The sequence below is a fragment of the Homarus americanus genome, unplaced genomic scaffold (genome assembly GCF_018991925.1).
Source record: "Homarus americanus isolate GMGI-L3 unplaced genomic scaffold, GMGI_Hamer_2.0 scaffold33556, whole genome shotgun sequence".
In the NCBI taxonomy this organism is placed as follows: domain Eukaryota; kingdom Metazoa; phylum Arthropoda; class Malacostraca; order Decapoda; family Nephropidae; genus Homarus; species Homarus americanus.
The window spans coordinates 419435-440558 of NW_024713392.1; the positions used below are offsets into that span (position 1 = coordinate 419435).

Consider the following 21124-nt stretch of genomic DNA (forward strand, 5'->3'; position numbering starts at 1 on the left):
TCACATGACCACATAATCCCAGAAGCGTCGAGGCCGCTCTTCGTGTCAGCAAATCAGAGAGAGAAGAGAAGATCCTGCCGAGGCTTCCACCACAAACACGACAATATGGTGGCAGGAATCCCTCAGTACTTCAAGTGGAGGATATCGTTTATCTGGCTCAATAAAAGGAAGGGAAGGGAAGGGAAGGGAGAGTGTTGCTCTTTTAAAACTTTTACACTTGCAGGTTTTCTAAAAAATCAACTGAACCACAAAAACTTCTCACGCAAGTTGTCCAGAGACCACACCAACTGATGCCTTAGGTAAGGTTCCCCCTACATGACAGGGGTCAAGGTTGGTAATGCTGTCAAGGAACGGTTCTCTTTGTACCTAATAACAGTTGGTGTTGTGTCTTACAAACAGAATCTCTAATGGTAGTGACCCTCTCAATAAAACCCTTTCGTGGCACCCTTAGCGTGCCCTCCCTACTAGGTGCAATAAAAAAGAAAACAACACTCTCTACATCCGCCGTTTTCTCGACAGGACAGGTGTAGTAGTTCCGGAATGACCACCAAGGAACTTTAGTGGCCCGAAGAGAAACAATACCTTGTTGTCCAGGCCATGATGGCCAGCCTCGTGATCTCGAGTGAGTCAAGGGACAGCTAGTAAAGGTCTTCGCGATGTATCAAAGTATTCATCGTCGAGGGCAGATTAAGTGAGAAAATATAATGCTGTGATTTTTAAGAAGAGCGTTTTTAGACTCATTTCCAGTTATTCTTACTTTTTTCGATTATTTCTCAACACCATCGCCATCCTCACAACAGAACGTTGATAATTTTTTGCAAGACAACCTGTCCTGAGAAATGTTTTTTTACAAACGGCCAGACGGACGAACAGCATCTATTCCGTATATACTTCTTCAAGCTCCCCGGCAGTATATATATATATATATATATATATATATATATATATATATATATATATATATATATATATATATATATATAATTATATATATATAATTATATATATATATATATATAAACTGTATTATACACACCAGGTTCCGTGCGTTGCGTGTTGTCAGGTTGAGAATGTTTCAGAGTGGTCAACACAGCCCACTAAACCTTCCTCCTCCTCCTCCTCCTCCCCCGGACCTCTTTTGTCTCGCACTAAAGATTTTACACTGTACAGACGGCTGTTGACATACACGTGTGTGTGTGTTAATAAGCGTATACTACACATGCCTGTGATGTTATAAGAAATAAAAATTAATACAATTTAATTCATGCAACTATGCAGGAAAATCCCTTTGAAGACTTAATATTTCAAATTTAAACCCAATTTCCCCAGACACATCTAAATAACGAATTATACCAACAAAACGATGATGATGATAATAATAATAATAATAATAATAATAATAATAATAATAATAAAGTAACCTATGGCCGGCCGATCGCCCACCCATGCCCATAACAAGTACACTCCCTCAAGTTCTTCAAGTTGGACAAAACTGAGCACTTCCTCTCGTCAATATATTTGTCCTCACTGTACAAATCACCAATAATGCGCTTCTTAGTCAAAGACCCGTATTAACAGCCAACACCTAAGGCACAGTGTACAGTGGCGTGCATTAAGGGGTGTGGAGTAAGGTGTGGTTAGGATGAGGTGTGGTTAGGTAAGGTGAGGTGTGTAAGGTTAGATAAGGTATGGTTAGGTTAGGTAGGGTATGGTTAGGTAAGTTCGGTTAGATAAGGTTGGTATGGTTAGGTAAGGTGTTAGGTTAAATAAGGTAGGGTATGGTTAGTAAGGTGTTAGGTTAAATTCGGTAAGGTAAGGTATGGTTAGGTCTGCGGCGCTACTGGCCACGATGAACACCCGGACATCAATCTAACATTGATCCCTTCGATTCTCCCTCACAGCCAATCCATTATACTGACAGTGGTGTGGTGTGGTTGTGTATTATAATTTATGTAGTGTAGTGGCGACCTGTGGTGTAATGTCAACATGCTCGCCTCGCAAGCCAGTGGAACCGGGTTCGAACTTCAGGCAATGTGAAACTATGGGCAAGTTTCTTCACGCCATTTGCCTCTGTCTACTCAGCAGTAATTGGGGACCTGGATGTTCAGATTTGTAGATTGTGTTCCAGGGTAATGGTTAGCCAGTGTAGTTGGCGAGTTGTCCGGTCTTCTCGGACAATACCTTGACACTGGATCATGTCATTCGTTAACTCAGGGTGTGGTTGTTGTGTTGGCGACAGCTTCTACACCTTAAACAAATCACGTCTAGGTGGCCCTTAAGCCAGGTATCCACGAACACGAGGGGCAACCGTTATTATTATTTATTAGTGCGGTGGTGGTGGTAGAGTTGATGTTTAGTTATTCAGTGTTATTTTTGTTTTTCTTGGTGGTGGTGGTGCCATGAGAGGTGTGGATCGGTCTTCGTGTCGAGTATTATCATTTACGAGATAACATTCACAATAACTGTCACATTCTACCGTCCACTTAAAACATATACATTCTTATTATTATTCTTGAATGACAGTAATCTAATAAAAGATTCGAAAACAAGTGTAAAAAATTATGTGTGTATTCTTAGCGGCGTTTATCACCATAATGAACTTTTTCCCCCAGAGTGAACGACTAACTGACCAACTTCATGAATTATTATTTGTCCTCCGCACCACCGAGTGTATAACTTTTGTAGCAATATTAACTATTTCCATTCTTTAAGAGCAGGACATCTTTGTGTGTGAGAAAAACACAATATTGTACTTAACGGCGGTTGACTGCAGACTATTGACTTGTCTCGGGGGTAAGGAGGAATGTGTAGTGGGGTGGGTGTTACTGTCGCGAGTGATGTTAAAATTGAATGAGATCGTATTACTGTGTGAGTATTTGAGTTACTGTTGGGGAATGTAGTTAGCTTTACCATTAGCTTAAAAAAATCAGAGTAGCTTTTAACGGACAGCTTAAACATCTACGACAAGCTTACTGTTGATTTATTTAGCAGATACTTTCAACCTTGGGGAACAGCTTTAACGCACAACTTATAAAGAAAACATTTTAACAGCGCTTTACCGAGAAGCTGTAAAAAAATAATTTTAGCGAACAGTTTCAACGAATTGTTAAAATAATATCCTTCACTTCTTTCTTCCTCGACGGAGAAGAAATAACTCCAAGAAGACAAAATGAAATAATACGTTATCCCAGACCATCATAACTTCAAGAAATTTTACCTTCCAGACAAAGACAAATTCACCGTCGCAGCAGTTCACTTTATATCGTTCAGGCACAATTCCCACACAGACAAACAAATTCTCTCTCTCTCTCTCTCTCTCTCTCTCTCTCTCTCTCTCTCTCTCTCTCTCTCTCTAAGTTATAATTTTCAACATAATGAACCAAGGTCAAAACTACGCCCAAAAAAAAAAAAATATCCCAACGTTAACACTCATATTTGTCGTTGTAGAGAATGTTTAATACAAATTTCTATGTCTGCATTCCTTGATGTATGAGAGAATATAATGACATACATACATACAAAAATACTTACTTGTGTATTTAAGCTGTGAAGAAGAAGTTTTACTTTTTTTTTTACGGCATAACCTTCAAAGACGCAAATAATTAAACCATTTACTTGAGTTTCTTTCGGGTAATTTTCTCTCCAAATTACCTCCGGGTCCGTATTCACCACTAGCGAAATCCTCTTTAGAAAACGTTACGCTAATCTTCCCTACTTACTGCATGCCAGACACCCATTTGTTCCTTAAAATAACCCCAGAAAATGCTTGGCCAAGTGTCTCCGCTCCAGAGTAGGAAGACGATACAATTCTCCTCGGACAATGAGGTCGTGTCATGAAATCTCTGAGGTAAGTGACGGGACATATTTTTTTACACGAGAAAATGACGCACTCGAATCGGGGCTCGTTGCAGCGGTCTTTGTTGTGAAGGTCTGCGTAATTTGATATTTTTTTCCTCAAACTTTTTCAGGTACTCTCTTCCATTAGACTCCATAGCTAATAGAAAAATAATATGTTTCAATAGTCGTTACCAGATCTGTACATCTGAGTAATGGCGTTACTAGAAAGTGACAGTTGTCGTCTGATTATAGTATCTATATTTATTATCGCAATAATACAGTTGCTATTCTGAGTTCCTTATTTATAAAATGGCCGCTTTTGTCAAAACTAATACAACAGAATGGCGATATTTTGTAATACAGTTTTCTATAATACAGTACAGTAAAACAAATGTACCGGGTAATTTGTTTATCAAGAATAATACAGGTATGCAATATTTATCTTTAGTGCGATGGTTAATTTTCTGTTACTAGTATTTCGCGTATTATATATATATATATATATATATATATATATATATATATATATATATATATATATATATATATATATATATATATATATATATACACTCTACCTCAACTCTTAATATTTTCGTCTATGTCAGCAACACTGTAATTATGAACACACCCGTAACTCAACCCTTAATTATAGCCAAGCCTAGATGGAATAATATTGTTTTGGACACAAATGACTCTGCCCTGAGTTACACACAGACGACTAAGGAAGACTATAACTGTGGACACACCCATGACCATAATCTAGGAAATAAAATCACAGGAAAAAGTCTCCGAAAAGTCAACCAACCTAACTTAATTTAGGCAAAAATTTGATTTTTTTTTCCAGTCACCAGTAAAGACAAATCTCCAACTCTCGCTCACAGAACTCCATCATGAACATACATGTGTGTGGAGTCTGAGGTTACGTGAACATGTACTGTAACACCAACAGGTAGGATGAGGTGACTAATATGTCTCTGACGTCTATGATGATGTTGGCCAATCACAGACCACCATGAGACGTTAGTGATGATGTTGGCCAATCACAGACCACCATGAGAAGTCAGTGATGATGTTGACCAATCACAGACCACCATGAGACGTTTATGACGATGTTGGCCAACCCATGATTTATTATTTTTAGTCATTAAGAGTAGCCAGGTGCCTATAAGAGCGCAACTAACCTATATTCAGATGCTGTCATATAAACAAGTAGTAATTATCGAACGGCGGTGTAACATAATATTGATGATGGCATAATGACTCTCCAACCGCTGTACTACTTTATGGTGAATGAGGTATTTTCAAAACTAATATATCAGCCTTGATCGATAGCCTATAATCAATCGTTGAATACAAACACACAAACAGACATACTCGTTAAAGCTTCAACTTATTTTTTTTCTTCAAATTTCCTATTTGGTAACGATAAATTTCTAAAAAAAAATGTGTTTAATGATTTCCAAGAACTAACTCTACAGTAGATCGATGAACGACTTGACACAAATTGCGGTCATAATCATTAAGTTACAGCTGTGTAACTATATAAAGAATTTAATCACAACTTCCTGATTATTAATAGGAAGTAAATTCTTTCACACTTCGTAGTAAATCAAGTTTCCTGTGAAATATTTCTGAAAGTTAAAACAAGAGTCAACATAATTGATTTCACTCGAACGCTAAAACGTGAATATGTGACGTCACACCATGGCCTCTATGGTGGAAACACAAAACTAAGGATTTTCTCTAAGTAACAGCGGGTTGTTGTTGTTATACTTTTGAAATATTTTATCAATCGTTTATATATTTCTATTGATAAATTGTTTTACAAAATCTCCTTTATAAACCCAATTTCCAAACAGTGAAGATTAATGCTTCAAATTTTGTCCTTGAATCACACGCTAATAAATCCTCTTTTAAATGTTATCTCCTCGATCATTGAGAATATAAACCGGGACAGTTTACATTACTCATTTAGCTAAATTTCTTACAATGCGTCTGGATACGAATACAAGCCCATTATCACTAATCCAACTGATCAGTAACACATAAGCCAGTAACAATAACCCAAGGTGATCGGTAACACATAAGCCAGTAACACTAACCCAAGATGATAAGTAACACTAACCAAGATGATCAGTAACACACAAGCCAGTTACACTAACCCAAGATGATCAGTAACACTAACCAAGATGATCAGTAACACTAACCAAGATGATCAGTAACACTAACCAAGATGATCAGTAACACATAAGCCAGTTACACTAACCCAAGATGATCAGTAACACTAACCACTAACCAAGATGATCAGTAACACTAACCAAGATGATCAGTAACACATAAGCCAGTTACACTAACCCAAGATGATCAGTAACACTAACCAAGATGATCAGTAACACATAAGCCAGTAACACTAACCCAAGGTGATCAGTAACACATAAGCAGGTAACACTAACCCAAGGTGATCAGTAACACATAAGCAGGTAACACTAACCCAAGGTGATCAGTAACACATAAGTCGGTAACTTCACAACATGTCTTCCACATGGCTCGTTGGGAGGCTCAGTTCGTCTCAACAGAAACAATAACAGTGTGGTTGTATCTCTGCTAACACAGACTTTAATGATAATATTTTAAGATGATATTGTAAACATTTTGTTGTAAAATATCCACGAGTTTAATTGGTCGCTGTAGTTAACGATGGCGGCAACAGTTTCAACAGTTTTCAGGATGATACTCGGGTGAGCCGTCTTCATTGTTCTCAAGAGCGATAAAACATTCGTCTCCGCCCGCCTGTGTGTCTTTCATTGTTAACTATTCACACGTGGCATGTATACTCCCCTTTAGGCGCTAAGGTCTAGTTCCACTATGAAAGTCCCGGACGTGAACAATCTTATTTAAATATCAAAAAGCTGAGTGATAATTCTCTCTCATGTAATCTTTGTTATTTATGGTCGCAGGCACAGGACTGAATACCGTGTGCAACAACAACTTTAGCGTCTTACAATGTTATGAGCGAATTTTCTTGAAATATTTCTTGCACCGAAAACAAGAAGGTGTCATCAATACTTCACGAGTGTTAAAACGTAAACAAATTATGCCATAAAACACGATTTTCTACTTCCTAGCATTATGTTACTGATTTATTTCACAGTATGTTCTCATTTTAAGACTTAATAACGAAGTACCAAAATGTTTACATATTTTTAGACGCGTTATAACAAGATCAATAACTAACATTTTTATTATATTTGTTATATTTTCAATTTTCAGTATTTGTAGAGGTTTCGTTCGACAGCTACGGTAAGTGTCGAGGCAACACGTATATCTGCCATGAAGTCGACCACATGGTGTCTTGTGGTGCTAGTTTACCAACACGAGGTACAGTTATTGAGTCCAGCTTAAACTTCTTCAGTCACACCTTTATGCAGACTTTACTGAGTCTTCTTTCAAAGCTAAGTTTTGTTTCATTATTAACTAGAGCACATAATTATATCATCCTATAAATGTTGGGTTATTTCCACAGCAGCCATATATTGTAGTATTGTAACTGTTCAACTTATGAGTTCTACTCCAGCAGCAAGAGATGTATTTATACGATAATCACACTGAGGGTTACAGGTAGAGGAGTCCCTGGTTAACACTACAACGTCTTCTACCATCATTATATTTTACTAAATATATTGACCCCTGTGGTGGGGTACTGTTTGTGTGGAATACTCGCTACTGAAGGAGTTGAACACTAATGCGGTCATTACTTCTCTCACTATTAACTTGCCAATAATACAATAATTTCTCTGATATTACTATTACTACTACCAATACTACTACTACTACTATTACTTCTTTCTTTAACTATTCTACTTCTACATAAAATAACACGAGTACTTCAATAATACATACACGTCCAACTCGTGCATGTGTGTGTGGTCCACACACCATGGGTACTGACCACAGCCCGATGGTTTACTGTACTGCACCCGCTCCAGATGATAGTGTGTTGTGTTAACGGTATTACTTCACACCGGAGCAATTAAACCGGTTGCGGTCGACAAATATTGTATTGAAGACAATTCATTCCTTACCTCGAGAAAAAATGAAGAGGAATTGCAATTTTCGAAATATGTTTTGTAATTTTTGCCTATAAATAATGGAGTTCAAGCCGCTATGTTCAACCGACGCTATTTTTCGAGTTTGGCTTGATGTCTATAAACAAACGCTTCCCAGCGAGTGTTCCATTCACACGAACGTTACTGCTACGTTATATTATTTATAGGAAATGAGATGAACTTACCTAACTTAACCTTACCTAACGGTGATGTAAAATGTTTCATTTAGGTTAGGTTAGGTTCATCTTATGTAGCATAAATCATATATTGTAGCAATCGCTGAAAGCGTTCTGGTGTATGAAACAGTCACAGGTAAGAATTTTTATTTAAAACACGTAAAATGGCGTCGGTGAGATGTTGCGGGTGAACATTATTATTGGTCAGAACAAAGGAAGTCGGCAAAAGAAAAATACGAAAACTACAATTCCTCTTCCCTTTTTCCTGACTTTCTCGAGGTAAGAAATGACTCGTCGTCTTCAATACAACACTTGTCAACGGTAGGTGGTTTAGGTGCGCCAGCGTAGTCAAGTATTACCGTGTTAACATCCTATCGTTATTCTAGCTTTGTGGTGAAATAGAGGAGGTTCACATGACACGGTGTTCCCTGCAGGGCAATACAATATAATACTGAAGATCGGTTTAGCTTAGTACACCACAGATAAGAAATATGAAAATAGCTATACATAACTTAGCTAGAATATAATAGCTGTAAGTTATAGGGAGAAGGTATAAGACATAAGAGGGGGGGGTCCACAGCCATGATATACAAGGAATGAAATGAGTGAGAAGACAACAGGAAGCTTGCGTGTAGTAGAGATATTGAACCAGTAAAAAGTGTTGCCAGAAGTGAAGGGGAGGACGATGATGGATTGGGTGTTGTAGGTGTCCCCCACAACCCCTTATACTAAGTACAGCTGAAAATAATACCGAATAATTCTGAAATAAACAAAAAACATATTATAAGGCTATTTAACCCCTTGAGTACGATGACTTAATCCACCGTTTTTGTTTTTGTTTTTTTTACGGGGATTATCCCACCCGGGCACAGGTCACTGACCCACATCGGGGCCTGGGGGTGAAAATGTAATAATAATAATAATAATAATAAATAATAATAATAATAATGAGATCAAAAGTGAGAAACAATATATGTATGTTGTGTTGTCAATAGTAAGAGAAACAATTGAGACCCTGCAATTGTGTGTAAATGAGGCAGAAAGTCAGATCAGCAACCTGAGACTTGGTCACAATTTTCGTGATGCCATATGGCAGCAGGGTCTACCATAGACAACACATTATGCTTCCAATATCTTCCCAGGTGGTAGTACCTCCCTGTTTGGTAGCTGCCTACTACCTACCGAGGATTTATTCCGTTGAGTATGATAACAACCCCAAGAGGACAAAGTTAACGTACTCAAGGGGTTAGACTGTCGTACAGAAAGGGTTGTCATCGTACTCAGTGGGTCGTCATCGAACTGAAGGGGGTTAAATCATCGTATTCAATAGGTTGTCATCGTACTCCGAGGTTAAGTCATCGTACTCAATAGGTTGTCATCGTACTCAAAGGTTAAGTCATCGTACTCATTAGGTTGTTATCGTACTCAGAGGTTAAGTCATCGTACTCATTAGGTTGTCATCGTACTCAGAGGTTAAGTCATCGTACTCATTAGGTTGTCATCGTACTTAGGGATCAATACACAGGTCGTGGTCATAGGCCTACTGGTGCGCCTCCAGCGGTTGTGTTCATTATGCCTTATGTTTCTGTCTCCATTGTCCAAGAGGCGGGCTGTTAAGAAACCTTTACCTACAATGACTACTCCACCTCTACGTCTATTACTACGTCTCCTATTACGTATACTACTAATATTATGTGTCTACTTCTACTACTACCTCGACGTCTACTACACAACAGGAAGCAGTACTGACCGTAAACATCAAACGCCAGCGGGTAGTCCTTGTCGGCGTCGGAAGCCTGCAGCCGGTAGATAATCTCCCCGGGTTCCGTGTCGATGGACAGCCACAACACGGACATCTCGTTCGCTGAGTAGAACTGCGGCACCGTGGCGGCAACGTGCGGCACGATAAATGCCGCCATCGCCGCCGCCACTGCCGCTAGAGCTGCCACCCACCCCCGTCGCCACCTCCTCGAGGGCGGTGTTGGCGGCAGGGGAGGGTGGCGGGGCGGCCGTCGTGCCATCAAGTGGGTGAGAGGGATGGCGAGGGGCGCTCCTCACACCCGCCTTGCCCTGGGTACACCACAGATAATCAACTTCACTTAAAACCAATTTGAAGTATCTTAAAAAGTTAGGTTTCCTCTCTATTTTATAAATTTAACTCAGTTATACGTAGCTGTCTTGAACAGTTAATTCTTCCACTTATAAGTATCTTGCAATGTTAACTCTCCTCACTTAATATATCACAGTTACAAGTATAAAAAATAATGTAGCTAAAGTTTAAAATAGACTAATTATAGTAATAAATATCTTCTATGTATATATATATCTGTTTCTATCTATTATCCCAGCCGAGCACTTCTTATTGACTTGGTAACACTTCTGAGGCGACAATGTCTTATTTTGTCATAACTCCTGTTGCTCAATATGTACAATAAGGCTTGTGAGAAGCGCTTGTCTTAAAACCTGTGATGAATACAGATAAAAGTGTTAGAAGTATTAATACCTAAACATTATTTTCACCAGAAGATTCTGATAATTGTTATAGTTGTACACAACTGGAAGATAGATTCCATTAGTGGATAATAATAAAACATACGGTAGTAAATTCAGAGCACGGAGCAGTTACAGCACCACGTCCCAATGTTTCAAGGGAGACAACTCGTCTCACTGAGAACAAAGTTTAGTGACCCAAACATTTTCTTCTGTAGATATCATCTGACTTAAGCTTTAAAAAAAAAAAAAAAAAAATTATATATATATATATATATATATATATATATATATATATATATATATATATATATATATATATATATATATATATATATATATATATATATATATATATATATATATATATATATATATATATATATATATATATATATATATATATATATATATATATACTCTTGACGAAGATTCACACCATCTGGAAACAGACTTCAGATTCACTCAAATATGCGTCATGTCCCCATAAAAATGAAGCAACACTTTATTATAGGCGGAAGGACAGCAGCATAACGGGTGGAAAGATGAACGGAACTTCTCCGAAAACTCCTTTCACAATACTCCGCGGTCGTAAGGTATTTATTAATCCCACAACATAAGCAAACCAGTCCTCCTGTCTGTTAAATATAAGAGCCCCCCCCCCCTCTATTGAAGGGGGGGGGGCTATTGAGAAAGTCGTATGCCCACCAGCAGCGATGAACAGTAAGGTACACCAAGATCACGGAAGGAGGACGAAACCTTTGTACCAGTGTTAGTAAATAATAATACTAAGAACTATAATAAAATAATAACAACAAAATCAATAACAAACTGAAGAAGAATTACGACGACGCTAATTTTGAAGTGAAGCAAAGAAAACAGAAATACGTCACACATCCACGACAACAAGACCTTGAAGGGAAATAATAATAATAATAATAATAATAATGATAATAATAATAATAATAATAATAATAATAATAATAATAATAATAATAATAATGATAATAATAATAATAATGATAATAATAATGATGGTACAGTGTTGGTACATAATTCGTGAAAAATATATATTGTCTGATTAGTTATAGTTATATATATTAATTAGTTAGTTATATATAATATTTATAAACAACAGACGGTGCCCAACAACCAAGTTACAAAGAGGAGAAAGATGACAAGAAGAGGAAGAAGAAGAGAAGCAAAGGAGAAGAAAGAGGAAAGAAAAGGAGAAGTAAAGAAAAGGGAGAAGGAAGAAGATAAGAAAACGGAGAAGTAAAGAAAACGGAGAAGAAAGAGAAGGAAGAATAGAAGATAAAGGAGATGAAAGAGAAGGAAGAATAGAAGATAAAGAGAAGAAAGAGAAGAGGAAACAAAATCGGAGAAGAGAGGAAATGGAAAGAGACAAGAACTAAAGACAAAAGCGGGAACAAGGCAAAAAAAATGAGTAGAACAAAGCTAATAATAAAACTGGTGGTAGAAGCAACACGTCAACGAGTGGTATATTCTGTACAATATTCTTAAACCACCTGGTGATATGTTCCCATGATGTTGTTGACACGTGTAAACAAACTTAAGATCTTTCCTATAAATCGTGAAAACACAGGAAGAATTACTAATGGAGTAAGTTCAATAAATTAAACCTAGAGTAAAAGCGTATAAGGTTGACCGGCCCCTTACACCTTCCTGCTCCACAACACCTAACTACAATCTCTGCCATTACAACTTTTGATATACAATTTTTATCTTGCTAAAGTTTGTCAGTCGGTCAGTAAGTGAGGACAGGTAACAGTACAGGTGCATGACGCAGGTAACAATTGGGGGTTGCGTCAACTGCTGCTCCACCAATAGGAAGACGCGTGACTCACTCCTCAAGGCCAGGGGAGAACCGCCCACCACCCTGGAGGCTAAAATATATAAACCCTTTACTAAGTTTTATTTTTTTAAGTCATTACCTGGCCTGCTATCTTGGATATTCTGACCTTGTTTACACGAAACAACTTAATACATCTGAAAATATCCATGACAGAATCTCGTTACATTAACTGTATCAAGTAAACTAAACGGTCCCCGCCTTATGAACAATCACCTTACAGGATAACTTTTCTAATACTCAATATATGTTTACGATATCGTTCACACATAACAAAGTTGACAAGCTCTACTGATTAAACTCAACTGAGCGACAAACTTGGGTAATATATTCCCAATCCCACTTGGTGTTGGGAGTCAGCAACGTTCCTGCTAAATGGTTGCATGATGTCCAACTCTTTTGTATCACTACTGTAATACACGCTACATGGCGGCAACTTTACTTCGATACTTTGTGTAACTGATCAACACAGGTACCTGGGGGGAAGGTATAACCACTTAATTCTTCAATGTGTTAAATAACCCGCACTACACAACAGTTCATGTCCCCCCCCCCACAGGTCTTCGTGTAAGGGTGCCACCGTTCACACTCAGGTCGGATTGGACATATCCTGACGCAAATTGTCTGGAGACAGACGATATGTGACGCCGCGGTGGGTATTATGATTTTCTCAGCTTAGCTAATGCCTGTTACACGAGACTCATCTTTCTAGGGAGAGGGAAACTGTCTTCCGCCTAGGATAAAATTTGAAAGCTTCGAATAAGTGAGAAGTGTTGTTAACTTTTGACTCATTCGTTTGGATAATTTGCGTCAGAATATGTCAATTCCGGAAGTTGGTAATTTTCTTTACTTTATTACAACCTATTCTGTAATATTTCCTGATATCTTCTGTACTTGAGGCAAGTTTGAAAGTAAATCTTCAGTAATTTTTATGTACTGAGCGGTAATGGGAATTTAACAAGAGACGAATCGTGTAGAGTATCCTCACCAGACTAGCTAAAGTACTAAGTCATCATTAGTTCTTGTATGTGATTAATTGTGGTGGTGTTACGTGAGAATTAATTCGCCGTCAAAGACAAAGACCTAGTTTTTATAAGACTTAACCTCTGTATTATACTCGATACACGTCTCTCTCCACTGACTGAAGAGTTCAAGAGATTATCTCCCGCGTGTTGGTGACGTGAACTCACTAAAGACCGACGAGACACCATGCAGCGCTCCTAGTGGGGGAAGACATCTACCTAACAGAACTACAGGATCACGAACAGTGTTTTCCCTACTACCTCCTCCTCGCCACACTCTCTCTCACCCCTTCAGTAAAACAGGAAAATAATCTCAAGATGGCGATCATAGAAGATCACACATCTCAAAAACAAATACGTCTAACCGGTGAAATATTAGGCAGCTCGTCACCTTATGCGAAAAAATGCTTCTCTGGTGCGAATGATAAACTGATTTCCATAAGTGTTTAAGATTCGCTATCACTGCATTGTGGATTTTGTTATTCTTTTTACTAGATCACGGGGCCCCTCGCCTCTACTGTACTTCCGGGAGTGTCTGTAAATATCGCGTTTCGCCATATTCAGTTGTAGTGCAGACCTGTGTTGAGTGACTAATGACAACAAATCATAATCCTCCATTTTGAGATTCTAAACTACCGAGACAGAGTTATGTTTAGTCTTATTACTTTACCTGCCACGCATAGATGATTGCCAAACTGTACTCAAGAGTGCAAGTTAACTCAATATGTTGCCTTATGCACAAATATGGGGGAAAATACGTAGGAATCTTTGTGAATCTGAACTTAGCGTTTTATTATGGTGCGAGTGGGAAGGTCTGGAGCCCGCTGAGCCTCACACACTGGGTCCCTGACGCACGACTTCACCAATAAGGCAGATAAGACTTCTACTGTATATGTCTAATAGTTTGGGAGATCACGATTAGCAAAGACAGACAGAGGCACCCATATATAGACAACTTGTATTTATAGATAGGCCTTACAAATTAATACGAAAGAAAATTTTCGATTTTCAAAATTTTAAACTAAATTTTTCGTTTAAATTTTAATTTATCAAAAAATTACTGGGAAAAAATAATAATTTGTACCAAAAAATTAAGAATAATTATCTTTTAACACGTAGAATATAAACACGACACTCACAAGTCACTCACACGCACTGCTGGTGTCACAATACCAACTACGTGACGTTACTACCAGTACACGTAGGAAGTGTTGAGATACACTCCCTAAGTGTTGATGGTTGTTGTCGTGTCATGACCTACTTAAAGAATTTGTGCTTAGATATCTTTGTAGCTGAAGTAGAAATACCTAGACAACAACACAAACAAGCTGTAGGAAATAATATTTAAGTTTTAATAGATGTTCTCAGTGACAAGGTGTACGAAGATTAATTATCGTAGACGCTGTAACACCTTAACAGAAATGACACCAGAGAATTTAATTATAGATCGTGTCTTGTAGTGACACTCAAGTGTATAATCTGTATCACGTGTTGACTACTGAACGCTGCCACTTCACCTGTCTGATGAGACACTGCATTACGGCCCGTTCACACTAAGGACGGAACGGACATATCCTGACGTAAATTGTCCAGAGACAGACAATATGTGACGCCGCGGTGGATATTATGGTTTTCTCGTCTTAGCTAATAACTGTTACACGAATCACTGTCTTTCTAGGGAGAGGAAAACTGTCTTCTCTTTAGGATAAAATTTGAAAGGTTCGAATATTGTGCGAGATATGTGTTAATTTGACTCACTCGTTCGGATAATTTGCGTCTCAATGTGAGTCTCCAGTCTGACAATGTTCACGCCTCACATATTGACACACATCGACACATTCCAATGTTATAGCCTCTAAAGAGTGTACTGTGGTATGTCAAGGCGAGTCTCCCATCTAACACCTCCTTTGCCTTCAGCTAAACATCAATCAATCATTCAGTCTCTCGCGTCTTGAAAGTTTTCAGTCGAGTCGCCATCGTGTCGTAAGCGTTTCTTTTTCAACTCAACATCAGTCAGTTCATCCTACTTCCCATACACCTTTAGTCATCACGTCTTCATCGATTCTTTAAAAATCATAATAATTTGGAGATATGTCGTGTTATCTAGGGCATATTCATATAATATTCATTTAAGTCATCTTTGATTCTTACAGATTTTTTATTTTGCTCTCTTAACCCTACACACACGGCCTTCACCTCGAAGCTCACATACTGCGATTCATGTGCCGCAATGGCTCTAGTGTGCATGTAGTGAGAAGAGGCAGTAAAACACCGTAGTTGTGGTGATTTACGACACCACCATTATCACCACAACTATTATCAGTACTACCACCACCACCAATATCAGTACCACCATTACCAACACTGCCCTTACCAGCATTAACACCACCACCATTACCACTATAAACACCACCACCATTACCACTATAAACACCACCACCATTACCACTATAAACACCACCACCATTACCTCACCACTGTCACTACCCCACCTGCCCATATGAACGATCATAACTTTTTTCATAACCTGATGAAAATGTTTCCACCGTCGTTTGGTGATGTGTTTGTGGAAGTAAATCATCTTTCTTATATGTATACGTGATATAATTCCTTTGTTATTCACTTTCAACCAACTTTATATAGCTACATATTCTTCGAGGTAAGATCACCGATGTGTGTGTAGAGAGCGTCTACTAATATGTGCACAGTATAACCTTATAATCTATGGAGTAACCACATTAAGTTACCGTACTCAAGGGGCGAAGCTATAGTACTCAAAAGGTTAAGACGTCGTCATATTTTACTTTATGTATACGTTATAGACCAATGCTCACGTATAGACACGACACAATGTAGTTCTATCACTTATTTGAAACTCTTTAACACACTTCAGTATCTATAAGCTCAGTGTTTGCCAATTGTCGCCCACACACACACAAACAGTATCCTCATTGTTAACAGTTAACCATAAGGAGACAATATGTGTGTGGGCGACAATTAGTAAACTCGTGTTGTTACTTCGTTAATGGGATGATTTTATGGGATTTTATACAAGTTAACCGTTAATCTAAATAAAATCCCATAAAATATTTTCATTAACGAAGTAACAATACGTAAGGAGTTCTACACGTTACAGGACAGAGATCAGGTCAAGTTAGGTTAGGATACGTTACGATAAGATAGGTTAAGTTATGGTAGATAAAGTTCATTTATATTAATTAAGTAGCCTATGAATTACTGTCACTTTATTACATTTTTAAAGGCGCAGAAGGTTCCCTCCAGAGTTTGACACGGATCTCACTAAGATTAAGAAGCTCCTCTTATTCCACCTCGTGATGAAACACTCTCGCGCTAAATGTGAAGCGTACACAAACATGCCTTGAAGACTAATAGTGCAGAAAATATGTAGGTGGATAAAATATCACACACAAAGACGCCTTTACGAAGGGAGGAAGGTAAGGAAGGGCGATTGAGAAAGGGGAAAATGATAAAAAAAAGTACCGGTAATGGGATTAAAAGAAAGGAAGGAGAGAGAGAGAGAGAGAGAGGATTCCAAAGAACTTAAGAACATAAGAACATAAGAACATAAGAATGGAGGAAACTGCAGCGGGCCTATTGGCCCATACAGGGCAGTCCAGTTTACACCCAACCCCTATTGCTCATATAAGCATCCAACCTATGTTTGAAGCTATTCAGCGTATTCGAGTTAATGATGATATTTGGTAACTTGTTCCATTCATCCACTACTCTGTTTCCAAACCAGTGTTTACCTATTTCGCGCCTAAATCTAAATTTGTCTAATTTAAAACCATTGTTACGAGTTCGCTCCTGGTTGGATAGTTTGAGTACCTTTGTAATGTCCCCTTTGTTTAGCCCTGACTTCCACTTATACAGCTCTATCAAGTCGCCCCTCGCTCTACGTCTCTCGAGGGAGTGCAAATTAAGATGCTTTAATCTGTCTCTGTACTCAAGGTTCCTAATGTCCGGGATTAGTCTTGTCATTCTCCTCTGAATTCTTTCCAATGATTCTATATCCATTCTCTAATACGGTGACCAAAACTGAACTGCGTAATCCAGGTGTGGTCTCACAAGCGCAAGATACAGTTTTAGGATGACCTCGCTAGTCTTGTAACTAACACTCCTTTGTATGAACCCAAGTACTTTATTAGCCTTGTTACGAGCAAAAACACATTGTTTACTTGGCTTAAGGTTCCTACTTATCATTACTCCTAAATCTCTCTCGCAGGTAAGTGATGAAACAAGATGAACAGTATACTGTGTGTGAGAGATCACACACAGTTTAAGACGAGCCCTACGACATTGTTTTTGTTTTTTATTCCGCCACGCACCGCCACACTTAGGGTTTATGTCCCAGGATCCCGACCCTTAAATAGCTAACTTAAATTCCGGAACAAATTTTGAAAATCTCGGGATTTCCCGCACTGTATTATAATAATCCTTCTGTATGCAACCTAAGTTAGCACATACAAGGCAAAAATACATAAATAGATAGATTGGTGAGATATGTATGTTGCTACATTACTAAGAAGTTACGGCTAGCAAAAGTCGAGACGAAAGCGTTCCTGTCCTGTACACGAACATGACCTGAAGGATACTCGTGTATGTTACAAGAGCATCTCAGTGCGGGTCTGGCGGCGTGAGAAGTAGGAAATGTCTACTATAATTTGACAAAAGTCTAACTATCATATATTATGTGCTATACTACTATATATGGGCGTTTTACTCATTAAGTAGAATTTTATAGGATGTATTAATTCTTGTTTCTCTTATCTTAAGAAATGCTGTTAAATTGCAACACAATGATGTATTGTTCTTTTTCGTTCACATTTCCAGATTCCAGAAATAAAATCGGGGAAATTCCGGGATCAAGACTTGTTTTGTCCCGGAATCCCAGGACAGAAGAAACTCCAGGAAACCAGAAATCCTAACACCACTCAAACCTCAACACCTTCCTGGACGGCCATTCTGCTGAAAGACTCTAGGGGGGGAGGAGGAGGGGGGGACATACAGTATACCACTATGTAGATGAAGCATGAAAAGAGCCCTAAACTCAGGCCTCCTTGTACCTTGGCCTCTGAACAATACATTATAGACAAGGACGTGTGGTCCATTTGTTAGGTTAAGTCGACGGAGTGGTGTACCCTGTGTAAAGTTAAGTCGACGGTGTGATGATATACAACGGGTATAGGACCTTGTCACCCAACACGCCCCAGGTCAGGGCAGCACTGTTTACCCTGAGTATAGGACTTGGTCAACGGGGCAGTAAATGCTCTGATACAGCGTTCCATCAATAGGTGTAACCGTTGCCTATTATTCGTGTTGGGAATGAGTACTTGTGAACGCGTATTACTGTTGGTAAATATGTACCCCAGGGGACTAACAATAAGTTCTCTGAGTGTTACAGTGAGAGTATTGTATGTAACACTGAATTTTTTAACACTCGTCTGAACCACAGTATGAGAAGTATTACAAAATGTGTGTGGACATTAGGACGAAGATATAAAACTACTGATATTTATTCATTAGTAACTGGCGTAGTTACTGTTTCGGTATTAGCAAAGCTTTATAAACTATAAAGGGTTAAGTACACTACTGTACTCCTCTTATCCAAAACCAACTATGGATAATATTAACATTTTTAGGCTCTAGTATTCTCACTCTTGATGTAGATGATATGCAAAACTATTTTCATATGGCTTGGAGTAATTCCCACTGAGTTAAGATAATATGTTATATAAAACTGATAGATTTTGAAAGTCTGATTGGATAAGACAAGGAGGAGCACATGATACCTTCATCACTGGGCACCATTTTGTTATTGAACTGATGAAGAAGTTTGCGCTCGTACTATAGAATCTAAACATTTGGAGAAGCATGTTTATAAGCTGTGTGGGAGAGCCCGAAAAAGACTTCCCACCCGCTGAGTAACAACATGGTGCCCGGTTGGCCGCACTCTTCCATCTACGGCTCTGGCCGTGCTCAGAGACGCGTCATTGTCCACGACAAAATTCTTTGGTCCCAGAAACTCTTGGGTAATAAGGTCGGATCTAACCTTAACCTTTAAGGAACAGAGGCTGCATTATTATGTAAATGATATTTATAAGTTGTCAGCCGAGTATATGGTTTGTGTATAGATATGTATACAGTATTTGTTCGTCCAAACCCTACGACCCATCGAAAAGAGAAAATATATATATATATATATATATATATATATATATATAATTACCTTAAGTAAAGTTTATTTTATGTAAATTCATCATCTAAGACAAAGTGATTGTGTTTACCTACATACGTTACTGTATTAGTTCAGATTTTCGAAAAATTTAGAAATATATTAAAATAACTCTTAACAAATATATGTACGTAATATGTACTATACATGAATAAAAACAAACACTATATATATATATATATATATATATATATATATATATATATATATATATACACACGACTAACTATAGTTGTAACGCACCGTATATATTTACTAACAGTGTAAAAAGGAGCCTCCATAACACACACCAGTGAATAAATATGAATAGTTGAGTTGTATTTATATTCACCAACAAAATGTATACACATCAACAATGGCTGATTACCATACAATTGCGCTAGCATACAAATATTCCTGACATCACATTCTAACATTATAATACACAAGTTTAAATTTACACTATTTCGAAGACAAAGGAAATATACACAGCTTATACACATTTACCAACTCTACACACATGATATATACAAAAAGAATTTAACAGTGATACACGTGACGTCATCAGTCAGCTGTCCAGCATGTTTCAGATTCCGGGAATCACTAATGAGTCCGTAGTGTCCGCCATGGCGTCGTGTAAAAGTTACAATTATTTTTTTTTATTGAGGCTATGTCAGCTGTTGAATACTGCTCCGTGTTACATCGTTTCTCATCACTAATGGCATATTGTGTAAACTGAAAATTCCTTCCACCGAACCCTGAAGGTACAAATCAAGCTCAATTATTATTTTTTTTTAAATTGTAGTACTTCCAAGTGATACTGTTTAATTCAAATTACATAGGGTAGTCACCAGCACCCGCGAATGTCACTTATCCCAGTCACATTCCAATAGTATGGAACCTAATTAAACTGTCTTACTCCACCGATATCCTTCTATTCCGGAACACACAATTCTCTCTTTATCGCACTTTTAATCCACTCTTCAGGTATATTTTCAGCCCACATAAATCAAAAGCGGAGGAGAAATCCGGAATATTACTGATAGGGCCTGCGGGAGCCTCCAACAACCAGGTGTTCACCTACGGAGAGTTAGCGAGTGACTGACTGACCGGGCCGGGGCGGGACGGTAAGGTTTGGTGGGAGGAGTCGGGTGCCACCTCCCGCTGACGTTTATCCTACTCATTCCTTGTCTTATCTCCTAATTTAATATTAATTTTAATAAATCTGGTTCATCTCGTAATTAATCTCTGCAAGGATGTCTCATTTTAATGGTTACTGTAAGACTGTTCGTCAAAAAACGACGATGGTCGGTTTGGGACGATAATTTGACCAATGGCAGAGATTTAAGAGACCTCGCAGTCACACTGTTGCCACTTAACGT

General features: G+C 38.2%; 1 protein-coding gene across 2 annotated transcripts in view; it reads right to left on the minus strand.

Annotated features, from left to right (window-relative positions):
* Window positions 1-20824, minus strand: part of LOC121871956 (cadherin-86C-like) — a 175694-nt gene extending 154870 nt beyond the window's left edge. For both annotated transcript variants that reach the window (XM_042374585.1, XM_042374582.1), the window contains exons 1-2: window positions 20783-20824; window positions 9873-10585 (exon numbers count right to left, since the gene is read on the minus strand). In XM_042374585.1, coding sequence (XP_042230519.1) covers window positions 9873-10143 — 271 coding nt within the window. In that variant the 5' untranslated portion in view covers window positions 10144-10585; window positions 20783-20824. The remainder of the gene's footprint in view (window positions 1-9872; window positions 10586-20782) is intronic.
* Window positions 20825-21124: the final 300 nt, after the last annotated feature.